This window comes from Microcaecilia unicolor, chromosome 3, assembly GCF_901765095.1.
Source record: "Microcaecilia unicolor chromosome 3, aMicUni1.1, whole genome shotgun sequence".
Taxonomy (NCBI): domain Eukaryota; kingdom Metazoa; phylum Chordata; class Amphibia; order Gymnophiona; family Siphonopidae; genus Microcaecilia; species Microcaecilia unicolor.
In genome coordinates, this window is record NC_044033.1 from 321,858,031 (window position 1) to 321,872,750 (window position 14,720).

Genomic DNA, 14,720 nt, shown 5'->3' on the forward strand with positions numbered 1-14,720 from the left:
CCTTAGCGACCCGTTGGCGCTCAGCTCAGTCAGCTGAGCGCTTCTTCTTTTTGTAGCGCCGGCCACTGCTGCTCATCAGGAAAAGCAGCAGTGGCCGGCAATGGGAGCTGGGGCTGGTGGGCCTGAATGGGAGAGGGAAAATGGATGGCAGGATGGGGGGAGAAAGAGGGTAAATGGAAGGATGGGGAGAGAAAGAGGGAAAACAGATGGGAGGATGGCAGAGAAAGAGGGAAAACGGAGGATGGGGAGAGAAAGAGGGAAAACAGATGGGAGGATGGCAGAGAGAGGGGAAACGGAAGGATGGGGCGAGAAAGAGGGAAAACAGATGGGAGGATGGCAGAGAAAGAGGGGAAACGGAAGGATGGGGAGAGAAAGAGGGAAAACAGATGGGAGGATGGCAGAGAGAGGGGAAACGGATGGATGGGGAGAGAAAGAGGGAAAACAGATGGCAGGATGGGGAGAAAGAGGGAAAATGGAAGGATAGCGAGAGAAAGAGGGAAAACAGATGGGAGGATGGCAGAGAAAGAGGGAAAACGGAAGGATGGGGAGAGAGAGAGGGAAAACAGATGGGAGGATGGCAGAGAAAGAGGGAAAACGGAAGGATGTGGAGAGAAAGAGGGAAGACGCTGGATGGAAGGGTAGGGAGAAAGAGGTGACACTGGATGGAAGGATGCAGAAAGAAAGAGGGGAGACTATTGGAAGGATGGGGAGAGAGAGGGCAGACACTGGAAGGATGGGGAGAGAAAGAGGAGAGGCTGCATGGAAAGGGGGAGTAGTGAAAGATTGGAGAATAAGAGGAAGGAGCATGGGGAGAACAAGGGTGAGAAAAAGATGAAAAGCCATAAGTAGATGAAGGAAATTAAAGAATGGATAGTAAGAATGAATTAAATCTGGACACAGAGAGAGGGAGAAAAATATTGAAGAAAGCAAAGAAAAAGGAGAGAAAAATGACAAATGGCCAGGAAACCCTGGCAGAAGAGTTAAGCGAAAACGAAGGAAAGCAGAATCTAGAGACTGGGAGCAACACAATGAGAAAAAGTAAATGGCCATACAACAAAGGTAAAGAAAATAATTTTATTTTTAATTTAGGATAAAGTAATATGGTGTTAATAAAGTTTCAGAGACCAATACTTCCTTCCTTAGGTCAGGCGAGGATACCGTAACAGCATTATACTGACCTGAGGCAGGAGGTTTTGGCCTCTGAAAGCTCACTGAAAAGGATTAGGCTATTAAATAAATTGTCTGAAATCGGATGCACTGAAAAGCAGCACTTTACCCTGTGTGACAAATGCATCTGAGTGTGACTACATTTTGCTGGGGGGGGGGGGGGGGTAGAGAGAAAATTTTGTGCCCACCCACTTTGGGTTCAGGCCCACCCAAAATTGGCAGTCTGGCTACGCCACTGGAGGAGTGGCCTAGTGGTTAGGGTGGTGGACTTTGGTCCTGGGGGACTGAGGAACTGAGTTTGATTCCTACTTCAGGCACAGGCAGCTCCTTGTGACTCTGGGCAAGTCACTTAACCCTCCATTGCCCCATGTAAGCCACATTGAGCCTGCCATGAGTGGGAAAGCTTGGGGTACAAATGTAACAAAATATATATATATATATATATATATATATATATATATATATATATATATATATATATATATATAAGTATGTCCAGCAATAATTTTGACTTCCAGGAATCCTGACAGGGTAATCAGGAGGGGAAGGATCAGAGGGAATCTCAAAGGACTCATCAGAAGAAAAGTACCTGGGATCTTCCTCTGACTCCCACGAACTCTCCTGCTCAGTGTCGGATAAAGTCTGTGTCAAGGTACTTTGACACTGAACCTGCCTCGACGCCGAGGAACGATGTCCTTTATGGCGATGTCGAGAGGCTGACACCCGGTCTGACTGTGGCGAGGCTCCCTCCACCGACGTCCAAGGGGAGTCGATCTGGGTGGCAGCCAACGCCACAGTCGGAGACCTCACTGCAGGAGAAGGGATGGTACAGAAGGCGCAACCACCTATGACACCGAAGATGCTTTACCACATTGTCATTCTTAATTGTTGGTAGCATTTTAAAAATTTAATCTCACTTATATTTTCAAACATGCTGGCTTGTGCAGTATACAGATGTACAAAAAGGAAGTATAACAAGGGAATAACTTTTCATAGGTAGAGTAGTAATGTGTTATAAATCGTAATCAGTGTGTCATTTGGAGAGGCTGGTTATGGGGATATCGTAGGACAGTTATATTTGTGCAAAGATTTTATTTTTTTCTCAAGATAAAGGGCCTCTAAAACAGACATCATGAGAATCAGGTGCTCAACATTCAGAGTTTCTATCTATCTATTTATTTATTTACTTATGTATATCATTTATATCCCACATTAAACATGAATTGGGTTGAAACCTGGGAACATTTAAAATCTTTTTGTTTTGTTATGGAAAAAAAAGATGACATGAGATAGAGTGAGTGGAGCCAAGGTAGAGTGGAAGGAGCTGGGGTGTGTACTAAAATCTCCCTCTCAAAAATCCAGACCCCTTGGCAGCTCTGGCTGTGACCTTGCAAGGCTTCTGTGGGTAAATCCGGACTATGGTAACCCTATGTATTTCAGATCCAGGAGTTAAACACAGATCCAGAAGCTGAGATATTTTACCATCCAATCACTGCACTGCATTTGCTCTCTTTAATGCAATTTCATGAAGCACTTTGCACAAAAATAAAATTCATTGAAGTGCCCAAATAAACACTAACAAGATATAAATGTAATACTACATAGAGAGAGGTCCCGAATTTTCAGAAAGATTCAGGTCTCAACAGTGCAATTTTTCTAGCAAAAAAGGTGCCGGTACTCAAATGCCAGGCCACCCTTCAGGGGTCTGGTGATCACTGAGGGACTCACCCCACAATAGCCAGGCCCCCTGCAACCAGTCACAGAATCTATGACAAGGCAGAATTGGTGTGTTGAGCTTGAGCTCTTTCATTAAAACTTGTGGTCCATGGGTCAAATTTAGCAGACACTGGAAAAGGTGCCGGTACTCAGTACCCCCGAGCACCCCCTCAAAAAAAGCCCTGGGTCTCAAGAACCTCAAGGCCATAGATGCAACAGGATTAACTCATTTTCCTGACCTGTTATCTGTTTTCTACACAGATCCACCTTAAGTAGGTGGGAATGGAAATCCTAAAATGACCTCAGAGGAAGGCGGAGGGAGCTCAAGAGGGAAGAGGGGAGGAGCTGGGGCACTTAGGTGCTCTGCATTTTCTTTGTTTAGTGTCTGCAGAGCTGCAAAGAGGGAAAATAGAACAAAAGCAGAAACTTTCTGTCTTTTGGGTCTGGAAATCCCTTCAAGATCCATCTCAGATCTGCAGAGGGAGAGAGGAGGGAATTTATCTGAGACCTGGAACCAGCTCAACTTCTTCCTGTTTTATTCATCTGTTCAGAAAAAGGGAAATCTCCAGCTTGATTCCATCCCAGCAGCAAAATTCAGAGGGAAAACAGCAGGGAAATGTGTGCCCTAGTTTCTGATCAGGTAAGAAATTATTCTCTCCCCTCTTGTACACAGGGTTCCAGCACTAAAAGGAAAACATTTCTGTGCACAGCTTTTCCAGCTTTCTCTTCTCTTTCTTTCTTTCTTTATTTGTCTGTGTTGGAGTGAAGCAGTAGGTCTAGTTCCACTTAAGATCAAAGAGGTTTACAGTAAACTTAAAACACACAGAAAATTAGAAAATAAGTACATAAGTATTGCCATACTGGGAGGAGCAAAGGTCCATCAAACCCAGCATCCTGTTTCCAACAGTGGCCAATCCAGGTTACAACTGGCAAGATCCCAAAAAGTACAAAACATTTTATACTCCAACTCCAATATAAGATTTTATTTTATTAAAAATTTATATTATAAACTACCACTAATGTAATCCTCCATTATATTGGGGATTACTGGACTGCAGTACAACTCTCTGCAGAGTTGTGGGGGGCGGAAAAGGCCTAATCTTCGGTGGAGAGGGGGAGGGAAAGGCCAGGTCCTCCAAGATATATAATATTTTCAAACTATCTTCATTTTTCATTTTCATAATAAAAAGAATTTAAAATAAATCTGTATAAGCACTTAGCTTAAAGTAGCCAGTATCTATATAAATAAAATCCCCCTCAGACATTCTGAATCCCCCTCAGACGTTCTGAAGCTCACCTCTCTCCAACTGTGGCTCCTGACCTAGGCTATTCGGACTCCCGCACTCAGCCACGCCCATCTGCGCCCTAGGCCACGCCCCATCTGGAAATAAAAAGCACTCTCAACGTTCCATTGACCACTGACGTCAATGAAGCCAGTTCGTTTGTTCGAAGCTCTGTAGCAGCAGATGTGGGCCCCGCCCTCGCATCAAACGTAATGACGTTGAGGGCGGAGCACATTCAAGGAGCCAATCAGTAGCCGAAAGCAGGAGAGAGGCCAGGTTCACACTCTCACACAGGACGAAGAGGGAGGGCGGCAACACGGCGAGCAAATGGCTGCGGCGAGTGTCCAATGTGCAGGAGGCGGGTGAGGGCTCGGGGTCGAGGACCGCTGGCGACTCGGAAGCGGGGGGAGGGGGGGAGGAAACAGCACTGGCTACGACTCCAGCGCAGCCGTCATCCCATTCACTGAAAACAAAAGAAGCAACCCTATGACATGCTTCAGGACGTTTAATACACAGGAGTGGAAGTGACCCAAGCAAGTGTACGGCAAGGAAGGAAGCCCATTGGTTAATTTCTGTTTCAACTCCCCCACGCAGCCGTCATTGCTATACACTCACAAACAAGCAAACCTAGGAGCTGCTGCTTCACATTGTCGTTTTTAAATTGAGGACAAAAGGAGAGGGGACACAGACAGACCCTGCAACTGGGAGGGGGGACCCTGCAACTGGGAAAAAGGGACGGGGGGAACCCCCCTGGAACTGGGAGGGAGGGGGAATCCCCCTTGCAACTGCAACTGGGAGACAGACCGGGGGGGGGGGGGGGGGGGGAACCTGGCACATACTCTCATTCTCTCACACACACTCGCACCCAGTCTCACTCTCCCTCTGTCACACACACACACACGCGCGCACATTCACTCTCTGTCACACACTCACTCTCTCAAACATACACACTCCGAGGAAAACTTTGCTAGCGCCCGTTTCATTTCTGTACGAAACGGGCCTTTTTTACTAGTAATATATATATTTAGCCGGCCTTGGGAGCTCTGGGAAAAGGCTCTGAGGGTTTGTCTGCTGGGGGGGGGGGGGGGGGGGGGTTCTGCGCCGCTGAGGTGAAGGGAGCCAAGCATGGCTTGCAGGAAGAGTCCCATATTTGTTGAGGCCTGCTGGGGCCTGGGAATCGCTGGGCATGTGAGCACAACATTGGGGAAACGCGCTGACATCATCAGTGACATCACCCAAGCATTTGCAGTAGAAAAAGATGCCGATGGCTCCGGAGCCTCAGGAACCACTGTACCATCAATTTTATTCAATAATTTGAGTGAGGGGGGACTTGTGACCTGAGAAGGTCTAATTATGGAACTATTACTTTGGTAAAATCGGGGTGTTTGAGCGATTGTTCATGCCCCTATATGGTTAGAAAGCCCAGTGGTTGCTGGGAAAAGGAGGGGGACGCTTATGGGCTTTTTGGTAACCAGGTTGACCCTTAAATGGCGTGAGAAATCGCCCAGGTGCAGTGAGGTCACCGGATACCTGCACTGACACCTAGAATATAAAATAAATAAATATTAACGTTCAAAAGTGTGTGCAAGAGTTTTAATGGAAGTATTCAGGTGTGGGAAGCTTGCATATGTCTGCCATGGGTTTATTTGTGCTCTAGCTATATGCAAATTATTTATGTGTATTTGGGGGTCTAATTTAATGCAAATTTTTACATAATTCACGTTAGGGCACTGCTCTAATCAGGGACGCAGCCAGACTTCGTGGTGGGAGGGGGCCAGAGCCCAAGGTGGGGGGCACATTTTGTTCGGCCGCCGCTGCCGCACCACTCCCCGCGCCCTGACGCTCCCCACCCACTGCTGCAGCAAATACCTTGGCTAATGGGGGTCCTCAACCCCCGCCAGCTAAAGTCCAGCACTGGTCTCCGGTGCCATTGCATTGTCTACCCTTCTTTCTGACAAAGATCATATAACAAAGTCTGTTAAAAGACATGATAATGAAGCTGTGTCTGACGATGTCCTGTCTGCTGTTCCAGGCATTGGTCACATTCAAGGATGTTTCTGCTTATTTCTTGGAAGCAGAGTGGGACATTCTGGGAGGATGGGAGAGAGAGCTTTACAGGAAGGTTGTCAGGGATATTCATGACATCCTTACATCAAAAGGTAAATATGCCTTCTCTATCATTATTTATTTATCTATTTATTAGGATTTATTTACCCCTATTTTGAAGGAGTTCACTCAAGGCGGTGTACAGTAAGAATAAATCAAACATGAGCAGTAGATACAGCAGTAAAAATATTCAAATAACAGTACAAAGTATGGCATAGTCTACTACTTACAATGTCAACACAATATGTAATAAAACATTTTAATTGACAGTGTAGGGCATAATAAAAGAGCATATAGACAGGTAAGAGAGTAACAGGAGTTAGAAAATAAGGTGACTAATTTAAAGAAAGGTGCATATGAGGTTAGAGAGATGATTAAATATTATCTCAGCCAGGGCCGTGCCTAGGGTCTCTGGCGCCCCCCTGCAGACTATCAGTTGGCGCCCCTACCCCCCGTGAAAATGATCACGCCCCCCCCCCCCCCCCCCCCGGTGAAAATGATCGCTCACCACTTGCCACACTGACAGGAATTGTCAGCAATATTCTTAGAAACAAATTGCTATACATTGCAAAATAAGATAGCAGATGTAAATTCTCAAAGTGGACATATTCCAGACGCTATTTAGACAAAAATTAAACTGAACCCCCAAGATGCCAGACTCTGCATACAATGCAACACCACAGAAACAGAAAATGTCCCCTAGTACTGTGCAAAATATAAAGACTGCAGATGTAAATTTGAAAAAAAACTAACAAGAACCAATCACCACTTTACAAATTAACAAATAGAAATAAAACAAATATAGAAAATAAAATAATACCATTTTATTGGACTAATACATTTAGCTTTCAGAGGCCAAAACATCCTTCCTCAGGTCAATACAGTATAGTGCTGTTACAGTATCCTATCCTGACTGAGGAAGGGGGTTTTGTTCTCCGAAAGTTAGTCAAAATGTATTAAAATTAGTCCAATAAAAAGATTACCTATTATAAACATTTATTAACACAGCTACAATACTACTGTATCCTAAAGCAAAAAAATAAAAGTAAATATTTTATTTACAGTTTGTTGTCTCTGGTTTCTGCTTTCCTCATCTTCTTTTCACTGTCTTCCTTCCTTCCATCCAGCATCTGTCTTTGTTCTCTCTCTGCCATCTAGTGTCTGCCCTCTCTGCTGTCCCCTTCATCCAATGTCTGCCCTCTCTCCCTGCTCCTTCCATCTACATCTGCCCTCTATCTCTGCCCCCTTCCATCCACCATCTGCCCCTGTCTGCCCTCTCTCTCTCCCCCTTCCATTCACTGTCTGCCCTTTCTATCGCTTCCATCCACTGTCTGCCCTTTCTCTCTGTCCGCTCAATCCACCATTTGCCCTCCCTCTCCCATCCATCAAGGTCCCTCTCACTCCCCCTTCCATCTAGGATCTGTCCCCTGTCTCTGCCCCTTTTTTTCAGCCCCCAGTTCCAGCCCCACTATCCCACCAGTCCCCAGTTTCAGCCCTAGCCCTTTTCTCCCACCAGTCTTGAGCTTCGGCCCCCAGCCACTTCTCCCTGTCCCCTTTTCAGCCCCCAGTTTCAAACGCAGCCCTTTTCTCTCACTAGTCCCGAGCTTCAGCCCCAGCCACTTCTCCCTGTCTTCTTTTCAGCCCCCAGTCCCCACAGTTTCAGCTCTTGTCCCTTTTCAGCCCCCAGTCCCAGTACTAGCCCCCTTATCCCACCTACCCTCCTTTTCAGCCCCCAGTTCCAGCTCCCTTCATCCACATGCCTTGCATTAGGGCCTCCCCTTTCAGCCCCAGACCCCATCTGGGCTCCCCTCCCCATCCCCTTCTGCCATCTGGGCTCCCCACCCCATCCCCTTCTGCCATCTGGGCACCCCACCCCATCCCCTTCTGCCATCTGGGCTCCCCTCCCCATCCCCTTCTGTCATCTGGGCACCCCACCCCATCCCCTTCTGTCATCTGGGCACCCCTCCCCATCCCCTTCTGTCATCTGGGCTCCCCTCCTGTCATCTGGGCTCCCCTCCCCATCCTCTTCTGTCATCTGGGCTCCCCTCCCCATCCCCTTCTGTCATCTGGGCTCCCCTCCCCATCCCCTTCTGTCATCTGGGCTTCTGTCATCTGGGCTCCCCTCCCCATCCCCATCCCCTTCTGCCATCTGGGCACCCCTGATCCGACCCCACTACCAGCTCTGTCGAGATGACAGCGGGTGGGGGGGGGGGGTGCTCCGCTCCCGCTGCTCCCACCCTACCTTCTTAAAAAAAAAAAAAAAAAAATCAGTAAAGCGGCGTGGCAGGCAGCGCAGCTTCGCGTCTGCCCTGCTTGTAAAACAAGTAGATCTCCTCGTCGGGGCTTCGCTCACTGGGTCCCGCCCTCCTCTGATGTAACTTCCTATTTCCTCGAGGGCGGGACCCAGTGAGCGAAGGCCCGACGAGATCCACTTGTTTTACAAGCAGGGCAGACGCGAAGCTGCGCTGCCTGCCACGCCGCTTTACTGATTTTTTTTTTTTTTTTTTAAGAAGGTAGGGTGGGAGCAGCGGGAGCGGAGCACCTCCCACCCGCTGACACCCGGGGCGGACCGCCCCCACCGCGCTCTTGGTTCCCTCAGTGTCCGCCTTCTGACGTCAGAAGAAGGCGGGACACTGAGGGAACCAATGAGTGCAAGGGAAGGGAGACGTCGGCAGGGCTTTCACCGACGCTGCTGCAGCCTGCAACCAAGGTAATTTAAAGTCCTCGGCGGCGCGGGGCGAGGGTAAGCACCGCGGCGGCGCCCTCCAGAGGTGGGCGCCCCCCTGCGGCGCTTACCTCGCTTACCGCATCGGCATGGCCCTGATCTCAGCTAGGGTAGGAGTGGATAAACATGTCCTGCTGCAGTATGTGCAGCCCGTGTCACTCCTTGTGTGAGTGAGTGACATTAACAAGTTAGTTACTTCTTCCATTAAAGGCCGGGTGGAAGAGCCAAGCTGTCACCTGCTTCCTAAAGTAGAGATAGTCTTGTGTTAAGCGGAGCCTTTCAGGCAAATCATTCCAGAGTGTGGGGGCTACTCCGGAGGAGAAGGCTCGCTTGCAGGTATCACATCGTGTAATGTCTTTTGGAGAGGGTGTGGTTAGTGAAAGACCTTGGTAGGACCTTAGTGTCCTTGGCGGTGTGTTGAGGGCCATTTTCTTTGAGAGCCTTGAAAATCAGACATAGAGTTTTAAATTTAGCCCTCTATTATACTGGTAGCCAATGAAGTTTTTGCAAAAATGGCACATTATGGAATGGGTGCTGTTATTTTATCAGAGCTGGAAAGATCCCAGGTCCCATGGGCACCTGAAATTGAGATCTGGCTTCTGACGCAAAAGATGCTGCTCTGCGCTGTGAGATAAATGATTACCTTAAAGTAGAGGCTTCATACAAGACCAGCTGCATTCTGTCTCCCTTTTCTGTAGAACAACATTTTGACCGTTCTTGCTGAGAACTACAACTTCTGTATAAGGGGCCTGACTGTCAGCTGCTCACTAGTCAGTTACCCCATAAAGTGTATAACCCCCTTCAGATGGTAACCAGATATCACCTGCCGTGACTTCAGCTTAGAGGTTCACGAATAGAAATGAGGCACCAGATAACCTCCAACTTTTAAATCAGGCAGCAAATTACAGCTCCCTCTTCTCGACAAACCTTGTCAGGCCAATACAAACAGCCCAAGATTTAGTGTGTTGATTTAATTCTATATTTGGTGCTCAAAATTGCGTGCAATTTAATTGCATAATGAGCCAATTAGCACTGATACGTGGGTGCTAATGATCAATTATCAGTGCTGGTTGGCATTAAACTTACACGTGGATCTAGAAAGGGGGTGCAGACACAGGAGGAGCATGGGTGGATCAGGTGCGTTCCTGGAATTTGCACATAGTGTTACAGAATAACAAAGATTCCTGAGAATTTAGACCAGGTTTCAGTAGGTGTAAATCCTCACACCTAAAATTGGGCGCACATCCTGGCGCAAAAGGAAGTTTTCCAGGGGCTCTAAATATAAATTTAAATGCCATTTTCCTACTTACTTACAGGTTATTCAATTGTTAATCCTGATGTTATAGTCAAGATAAAAAAGGAAGATGAGACATATTTGACTCAACATTTTGAATGGGAGGGAAAAGAAAACCCGAATAAGAGTAAGTAGATGTTTTGGATTTGAAGGGCTTTGAATTTCCAGATTAAAGTCTCCAGACATTTGGAGACTTAAAAATCCATTTCCTAATCCTTATAATGTGTTTTCTCTTAACAGGCTTTCCGATTGTAATGTCTGTGTTCTCGTTGAGTATTAAACAAGAGGAAGAGCTCCCCTTGATGGATCCTCCTAAATCAGAGGTGTCTGAACAGACTCACCCTCCTGTAACAAGTAAGAATATTACTCCTCCTGCACATCTTAATAAACTCCACCAGGATTATTTAGGAATTGAGAGCTGGTGAGATAAGAAACTGTTATCTTCTCTGTAAAACAGATACTGCCGGGGTGTGTGATTGAGCAGCAGCACTAATTGTAACGCAGGGTTTGGGAAAAGAAGGAAAAAAAGTTTTTTTACCTGGGGAAGGTCTGGTGGTGTGGATCTGGGGTTTTCCTGATGTTTCAGGGTGTCCGGGGAGCTGCAGAGACATTTCGGGCCAGGGTTAGGCCCAAGAGGAGAAAGGCACTGCAGGAAGCAGTGCCGCGATTTTAGAGAGGCAGCAACGAGCTTTTCTGACATCCGGGAACGATTGGGCACGTTTCCGGAAGCGAAGAGGTGAATCGGGGCCGATTTCGTGGGCTGCCGAGTTCGGGGTGCTTATGGACCTGATTGAGTTCTGGAGCGCTGGAGGAAATGCGCTGCGGGTGTCAGTGCTGCAATTTTTGAGGCGGCTAATGCAAGTCCGGGACGCCATGGCGTTCCCGGTGAAGAGAAGCCGATTTGCAGCCGGCCCGCTGAAAAGGAAGAGGCGGGAGAGAGGATGCGACGTGTGAATTGGGGGCACACATTGTTCCGGTTAGGCCGAAGCCGGGGCCCAAATTTTGGGCAGAGCTTCAGAAGTTTTTTATTTTTGGTTTTGTTTTTGGCTACGGTCGTCTGGGATCGGATCTGTCGGTAGTCTTCGAGTGAGGAGAAAATCAGTGATCAGGTAAGGGGTCTTTTGACCCGGAATTTTAATTGGTTTAATTTTAAATTGTATAAATCGGGTTTTTTATTTTGTAAAATTCAGGGATTTAAGTTTTTCAAATTATATTTGCATATTCGGGTTCGGGGAATTTTAATTGATTTTTCTGGTAGGTTAGTTTTTGAATTTTAATATTTTTAGTGGGAGATTTTGGAAGGGTGCTGTTTAAAGGGGTCGTGAAGGGGTTAAATTTTTGAATTCGACGGGGTAGGTTTATAAGGGGTTAATTTAATTTTTGAGATGTGTTTAATTAATTTTTGGAATTTTTGGGGGAGTTTTAAGTGAGTATTTGTTGGGGCAGATAATAAATTTAGGTAGTTTTCAAATTTAAAACCATAGCTTAATAGAGGATGGGGATTTTAATTAGCAAGGGAAATTTGGGGTAATTTAATTAAAGTTTGAAGGTGATTTTAGCTATTTGTAGAATTTCCCATTAATTCCTATGGGAATTTTCCAATCAAAATGGAGATTAAGTAGTGCTGGCCAGAATTCCGCTGGTCAGCAGAAAAAGGTTGGAATGCTGAAAGGAACATTTAATTAGTTTGGAGGGTTTGGAACCCCAAGCTAAAGTCAGGTTTCCTAGGTGACGGGGCTTGCAGGCAGTTGGCAGAGAGAGAGAGGGACAGCAGGAGCAGAGAGGGTGTGTGATGCTGAGTGGGAGTGAGTAAGAGGAGATTTTGAGGGAAAAGGGTAACAGGGAAGGATTGGAGTGATAGAGTGATTAGTGTGGTGATGAATGAGATGTAAGAGATAGATTTATTTAAAGTTTTACTGTGTTTGGGCTTTTGGTATAGGTTAAGTGGGGTTTAAGGGGAACAGGTTGAAAGAGTCTAATGTATGCCTGTTTGGAAACTTTGTAAGGGCAAGGGAAGGGGTTTTCAGTGAATAAAAATCACAGTTAAGGGAAAAACCTTGCTGACCTGAGTATATGTAGGGTATGCAAGGGAACGGAATGTTTGGTGAAAAGGCTGTAATTGGAATGCTGAGAGTAGTGCTGTGAGACAAAGGTTGACAGTCTCTCTTTTTAGTGCAGGGACACATAAAAACACAGTTTATGCCCAGAAGGATAGGAAATTTTATTTAATTTGTTTTTTGAAGTAGTTATTTGGCCAAAGTAACCCATTCCATTAGTGAGAATTCTCAAGAACAATTAGGGAGTGAGGGTTTTGCCTACAATTCTTTTGTTTAAGTGTTAGGTTTAGGAGGAAGCTGGACAAAGAACCGAGAACGCATTCCGGAGGACATAGATGGCCCCAACGCAAGAAAGATTCTGCACGACAGAGACTTCTGCAGCTAAGTGACTGTGTTGATTTGGAGGGATTTGGGAAAGAAAGAGGAAATCATACCAGAACTGGTTAGGGGGAAAAAAAAGTACTTACCTGATACCGGAGTCATTGAAGATACACTGTGAGGGTATCTGGAAAAGATAAAAAGATTACACAAAGTATCAAATTCTTAATTTGAGTAAAAGGAAAAAAAAATGTAATATATGGTTATGGAATTTGTGAAATAAGGGAAAATACTTATCTGATATTCCTTTATTTCTGGGGAGCCAGGGATCCTAAGAAAAGAAGGATAAATAAGGATTACTTCAAACAAACCTTACCTGAAATGATACATAGTAGAGTTTTGTTAGCTGGAAAGGAAAATGTTTTTGTTATATGGTTTGACAAAAGAAAAACTGTTGAGTTTCATTGTTTCCTGCAGCATTTGGGAAGGAATTCTAAATCTAGCTTATTTTTCCTCCCTCGCCCTTAGAAGACGAGGGACGAGGTTAGTGATCCCTGCATCACCTTCGGTGTTCTGCAGTATATTCCCAGCACTTGGCATGGCTACTATCATCTGGTGCTGGGAAGTATAAGAATTACATCCAGAACGCCGGGGGTGCATGACATAATACTACTAGTATTTCTACTTAACATTTCTACAGCACAACTAGACGTACATAGCGCTATACACAGACATGTAAGAGACAGTCCGTATTAGGGAGTTAACATTTATTGTGGGAAGGGGCTAATTGTAGAGCAGGAGGAGAATAGAAAGTATTTGATGCCTTCTGCAAGGCTCAGTTGTCTTTTTTGTCAGTTCTCTACCATTTTGGGTAGGTGATGACGTAAAATGCAGACCAGTGCAGACTACCTCAGTGTCCTTAATCTAACCCCTCAGCCTTCTTCTAAGTGTTGAAATAGAGGCATAAGGTGATCTAGGGGGTTAACTGGCAATACCTGCCTCTTAGTATGTGGGGATGGGGGCATTTTATGCCATTGTTGCCGTTTCAATCACCCCCATTCTAGGAATTCTTTGTCACCAGTGCCCTCTAGTGGGGCCTGAAGACCTCTTTCACTCTGACTTATAAAATCTTAGTTTCCAACAATTCCATCAGACTAAAAAATATATAACCCAGCTAAAGAACTTTTTTTGTTATTTTTAAATTGCAGTGCTCAGTGGTGCTATAGTGTCCTTTAAACCAAATATCTCTGGATTGGAACTGCAGCCGTCTCACATCATAGCACACGCCCTTCCCTGCCTTCCGATTCTCACAGCATTAAATATTCCCTGCCCAGAAAACAAAGATGTAATACTGATGACACTTATCTTAGCTGTTTGTCGGCGGCGAGTGCTTGGTCTGCAGTGCCTCCAGAGCTCCTGTGATTAGTGCATAGTGATTAAAACAACTGCTCTGTCTTTATCCCCAGAGAGCCGGTTGTTTTAATCACTATGCACTAATCACGGGAGCTCTGAAGGCACTGCAGACAGAGCACTCGCCGACAAACAGCTAAGGTAAGTGTCATCAGTATTACATCTTTGTTTTCCTGGCAGGGAATGTTTAATGCTGTGAGAATCGGAAGGCAGGGAGGGCATGTGCTATGATGTGAGACGGCTGCAGTTCCAATCCAGAGATATTTGGTTTAAAAGACACTACAGCACTACTGAGCACTGCAATTTAAAAATAACAAAAAAAGTTCTTTAGCTGGGTTATATATTTTTTAGTCTGGTGGAATTGTTGGAAGCTGTTGATTTACCCACACCAGGTTGATTTCATTGAAAACCCTTACATTTCTACTGGTTATAAAATCTTAGGCCTGATATTCAAAAGGGTTTAAATGAGCAGGAGAGACTCCTGACCAGTTAAACCCTAATGAGCTGGTCATTCCCATATATTCAGTGGCCCTTAACTGGATATTGTCACTGAATATCCCTCTGACTGCCAGTGTATTAATTGGATAGTATGAGGGTTGAGCTTAGACAGATCCAGCACTTCACTGGTTGCACTGATATTCAGT

The 14,720-nt window shown here is 45.7% G+C and overlaps 2 protein-coding genes across 2 annotated transcripts in view; both read left to right on the forward strand.

Moving 5' to 3' along the window:
* Window positions 1–14,720, forward strand: part of LOC115466832 (gastrula zinc finger protein XlCGF26.1-like) — a 230,390-nt gene that overhangs the window by 99,309 nt on the left and 116,361 nt on the right. The gene's annotated exons all lie outside the window — the stretch shown is intronic.
* The window catches only part of LOC115466830 (zinc finger protein 665-like), a 54,487-nt gene continuing 43,041 nt past the window's right edge, over window positions 3,275–14,720 (forward strand). The window contains 4 exon segments of the mRNA XM_030198376.1: window positions 3,275–3,523; window positions 6,199–6,325; window positions 10,314–10,418; window positions 10,532–10,645. Of these exon segments, the coding sequence (XP_030054236.1) occupies window positions 3,500–3,523; window positions 6,199–6,325; window positions 10,314–10,418; window positions 10,532–10,645 (370 nt within the window). The 5' untranslated portion in view covers window positions 3,275–3,499.